The sequence below is a fragment of the Vicia villosa genome, linkage group LG4 (genome assembly GCF_029867415.1).
Source record: "Vicia villosa cultivar HV-30 ecotype Madison, WI linkage group LG4, Vvil1.0, whole genome shotgun sequence".
Lineage (NCBI taxonomy): Eukaryota > Viridiplantae > Streptophyta > Magnoliopsida > Fabales > Fabaceae > Vicia > Vicia villosa.
The window spans coordinates 1,613,570-1,618,658 of NC_081183.1; the positions used below are offsets into that span (position 1 = coordinate 1,613,570).

General features: G+C 33.8%; 1 protein-coding gene across 1 annotated transcript; it reads right to left on the minus strand.

The window, feature by feature from the left end:
* Positions 1-564: 564 nt before the first annotated feature.
* On the minus strand, positions 565-4,830 carry LOC131594298 (casein kinase 1-like protein 3). The gene is made up of 15 exons (XM_058866389.1): positions 4,573-4,830; positions 4,437-4,477; positions 4,254-4,323; positions 3,511-3,659; positions 3,238-3,333; positions 3,059-3,129; positions 2,761-2,822; positions 2,612-2,675; positions 2,412-2,496; positions 2,202-2,328; positions 1,645-1,727; positions 1,498-1,555; positions 1,296-1,411; positions 1,002-1,190; positions 565-890 (listed from the first exon to the last, which is right to left on the minus strand). The coding sequence occupies exons 1-14, from the start codon at positions 4,646-4,648 to the stop codon at positions 1,014-1,016; spliced, it is 1,275 nt and encodes a 424-aa protein (XP_058722372.1). The 5' UTR covers positions 4,649-4,830; the 3' UTR covers positions 565-890; positions 1,002-1,013.
* Between the last annotated feature and the right edge of the window lie 259 nt (positions 4,831-5,089).

Consider the following 5,089-nt stretch of genomic DNA (forward strand, 5'->3'; position numbering starts at 1 on the left):
CACTCATTTGGAATTAATTTTACTAAGGAACATCATCAAATGTATTGCAGTTTGTCCACACCTTGATAACATTGAAATAAAACCAGATGGAATCTGGCTGTCTTTCAAATTGAAAACCTACAGATCAAGAAATGTTTGAAGATCAAGGTCAAACTAAAAAATTAAACAAAACATTGATATAATTTACATATTTTATTTTTGTCCTAACTACAAATTCAATAAAATTTGAAATTGGAAGGACACTGAAAATGCTTCTTGAATAACTAAGATTTAAATCTAAAGTTAAAATATGAAGATTGAAAACTTCATGTTGGAATTTTTGGAAGGGTTGAAAAGATACCACCAAAACTACCTTTGATGTCTGATGAAACCGTTATTTTGGGAGTCATTCGCCAAAACTTTTGCTTCTGATTCGGACAAGCTGCTTACCATTTCATAGACGGATGCTTCAAAACATGATATATACACAAACATAACTACAAGTGCACTATTTCTTATGTAGGCAGTCAAAATACAACAAGATAAAATAAATAAGCGACAAAAATGCTAAGTTGTGATCAAATGTATCTTAACAACTGAAAACGCACCTGCAATTTGTAATATTATCAAACAATTTAAAACAAACTATGTTACCACTTATTATACGGGACAAATCACAAGTGGCAAAAGGGGCAAATGCTGCCACACCACACATTAATTTTACATAAAAACATAGATACACAAGATTATTGTGTGCCATATTTGAAATTTATCTACAGTGAAGAAGCCAATCCTGTGAAGTCTGTATTTTATACCAAACAATCATTTGCAGAGTCACCTTAGGGAGGAATGAGCAACATAAATATGCAGGCTCCATGTGTGTATGTAGGGCATCTCAATCACATTCACACCTAGAAACATAGCACAACATAAACAGTGGTCAATGATAAGAGTGGGCCATATATAGACATTAGACAATAGTACTCAATGCAGCATACACTCAATACAAACCAGAAAATTACCATATTAGGCATTCACTTAGCAGAACTTAAGTGCAGAACATTCATCCGACTACTTGAAGGACCAATTTTACTACTCCCTTGCCCATGTCTATGGTTTGCAGCTTCAGTGGATGGGGAAGGCTTCAAGGAGTTCCTTCTTGATGCCTCGAAAGAGTATGAAGTAGAAGGGACGGTTGCTTCACCAAAAATCTACAAAAATAATAAACAGATTAAACATTGCTCATTAAACACTAGTCTATTTCACAAGTTTGAAACATAGTCAATAGCAAAGAATGAGAACTTAAAACGACTTACATTTTTGCCAAGAGGGTTTTCAGAAGCTACATTTTTACCAACGGATGATTTAAATTGAAACTTAACACCAGAAGTAGTAGCATTGTCGGATTTAATTTGCTCGGCTGAGACATCCCCTGAATATTAATCATTATCTATTAGTAATAATGAACAACACATTTTATTATGTCGAACAATAAAATGGTGTTCAAGAAGCACCAACCTTGTCGGTTATCAACATCCATGGGCATTGCCCGATTGTTGCTCGTTACAGGAACCGGCTGCAATATGACAAAACATGAATATTTTCAGATGCAAGGGAAAGACCCAAATCCCAATCTTCTTACAAAAATATAGAAGATATACTTACAGATATGTGGGACTGGACTCTACTCTTTTGAGACTGCTGGTACTTTAAAATTGTCCAATCAAATACATAATCAAATTTGTAACCTGTCATACACAAAAGGGAAGAAGTGTATGGGGAAGTTACATGTAAGCATAGATATGAAAACAAGGACAAATATAGCTAACTTTACCACAACGAAATATAAATTTTGCATAATGGAGGACGTATATTAATTTTTAAAAATGTCCACATAACACCAGATTTTTTTATGATTTGGCCTTGTTTTATAAAATAAAATTTAGGTGAGTTGAGTCCTAGAGGCTCATCAGTCATCAGGGTCATAGAAATCTCCAAGACTCGAAGAGCTTACAGAAGAACTACAGCTTACATATTACCCACCAACAAAGTTCTTATATCAGAAGTGTAGGATTCGAATCCCCATCTTTGTGAAATGAATTATCAACTGAGCCAACCTATGGTTGCTTATGATTCGGACATTGAACATGGCTAGTGTTGCACAACACTAAACATGCAAATAAGTAGAATATAAAGATAACTTAATGAACATTTATAATCACCTTCACGAGCAAATAACTCTCGAAATAGGCGTCTCAAGAATCCATAATCAGGTCGCTGATCAAAGGTCAAAGAATGGCAGTAATGAAAGTATGAAGCAAACTCTACAGGATGAGATTTGCATAAAACCTACATAAAACAGCAGACAAATTTGATTGTGATAAAAAATAAAAAATAAAACCATAAGAATAGATATATGGGCAAATTTTTACCTCAATAGGAGTTGATACTTTCTTTTCACATATTTTATCATACTTTTGCTTCTTCGTTGCAGCCTTTAGATTTTGCCAAGGAAGGCTAAACACAAATATTTAGTAAGACAGAAGTCAGAACATAGAATTATGTTGCTCTCAATAGGTAAATGCAAAAACTATTTCTGGAGGCAAAATAGCTATAGATAAGAGTGACATACCTTCCTCTGAGGAAGTACAAAAGCACATACCCTAGCGACTCCAAATCATCCCGCCGGCTTTGCTCTACAAATAAAATAGACAGTAAACATAAAGAAAATAATTGCATTTAGTTTGTTGTGAAAGGTTAAAATAATTTCTTCCGACTTACCAATGCCAAGATGAGTATTGCAGCTTGCATACCGTGCAGTACCTGTTAAGTTTTTGTTCTCCCTGTGTGGTACAGTTAAGTATTAATTTTGGGTATCTCTAGGGAATGAGAAGAAAAGAGATAAAGGAGAGATATCCATACACAAAATATAATGTGTTAATTTAAACTGATTACAAATCTGGTTGGAATATGATAATAACTCAGAATCAGAAGAAATAAATTTTCAACATAAATATCAAACCCAGTAAAAAAGAAGGAAACAAAGAGAATGAATTAACAATGGTATAAAGTTAAAAACCTGTAGGGGATGTGGCGATTGGTTGTGGAGTCCCGATATCGTTTTGCAAGACCAAAATCAATTACATAAACCTGACATGTACAAAATAATCACTTCAGTTTGATGCAACAAATAGTTTGGGGAATGACAGGATCAGTCAACTCTAAATGTAGGGAAACCATTAAAAACAGGATATTCACCAGGTTTGCCTTCCGACCAAGTCCCATGAGAAAGTTATCCGGTTTGATATCCCTATGTAGGAATCCTTTAGAATGCACATACTCTATTCTGGTCATCTGCACCCGAATAAAAAACATGTAACCATTACAAATGCACACTTCCCTCACTTGGCATCATAACCCCGCAAGACATAAAACGCAGAGGCACCAATAACATATTCTCTGTGGGACAGACAAAACTAAGAAACATCTTAAAGATACAAAAAATCTGGAACTAAAAGTGATGAGGGTTACCATTTGATCAGCCAACATCAAGACAGTTTTGAGAGAGAACTTCCTCCCACAGTAAACAAAAAGATCCTCTAGACTAGGCCCCAACAAATCCATAACAAGCACATTGTCTTCCCCGTCTACACCACTCCATCTTATGCTTGGAATACCACCTGCATAAAACAAAATTCCAACATGTTCAATTTAAGTCTCCCCAATATCATAACAATACCAATTCACCCACTCCCTCCTAACAAGGGCGAGAATAAACATATCACTTAAAGTTGTTATTATTATTAATAGCAATATCTCTGTCATTTGACACCATTGGAGTAATACTCAAACAAGTCTACTTTAAAACACAGACACCTATTTGATGCTACAAGAATATCTCATATATAAATCAAATTAATACTTGACACAAACTAAATATCCCAAAAAAAACTAACTTGATTGATAATCAAGATATTATAGCATCAAACTAACACTCTTCATTTCTCCAAAACCAAACATATCAGTGTTGTATCTCCAAAACCAAATATGTCACTGTGTTATATCTCAATAACTAATAATCTATGTAGCACTGACACCGACACTTGCAAATTACCTTTAATTTATTATTTTTTCAAATTATTACCAGTGTCGACGTGTAAGTGTTGACATGTCAATGTCAGTGTCAATGTGTCAGTGTCAATGTGTCAGTGTCGTGTTGCTTCATACATATTGATACACACAAAAAAATGAAGAAAAAAACACAGGAACCATACTTCCTCCTTGAAGAATATTATACAGTTTGGCTTCATAGAGCAACTGCGGATGCTTTGTTTTACCAGTCTCCTACAACACAAACACAAAACCAGCAAACAACAAAATCAACAACCAAATCCAAAACTACAAACACTTCAATTCATTCATCAAATTCAAAAAAAAAAAGTTTAAATCAAACGTACGATCTTCACAGCAACGATCTCGAACGTATCAATATGAGTAGCTACAGAATCAATTCAAAACGAATCAAAATCAGAACAAGTAATAACAACAACAAAAACAGTTTGAAAATCGAATGGATTGAAGAAAAGGACGCACCGAGATAGATTTCACCGAAGGATCCGCTTCCGATCTTACGACCTAGCTTGAACTTCTCGCCGATGATTCGATCCATTATCGGAATTCTGAATGAATCTGATGATAGTGTGTTGCTTACAAACGGAATGAAACCCTAAGCTATATTTACATAGATAGATACAGAAGAATATTGATACAACAAGAAGAAGAAACGCTAAACCAAGTAGCCGGTAGCCACCGCAAATGGAACTATGAATTCAACACGCGGACTAGTTTTGTCTCTTTATCAATCTCTTATTACATCTTCTTGCTTTTTGTTTTCTTTTTTTTTTTTTACTTTATTTTATTTAATTAAAAGTAAAATTAAATATTTATTTAGTCATATTAAAAAAAATTAAATATACTTTTAGTCTTTGTATTTTAATTTTTTTAATTATTTTTAAACTTTATAAAAAAAAAAGAGGAGGGATATATTTACTCCAAGAGTAAGTGTTGAACACTTACTCCAAATTTTAAACATTGATTTTCATTAATCTAA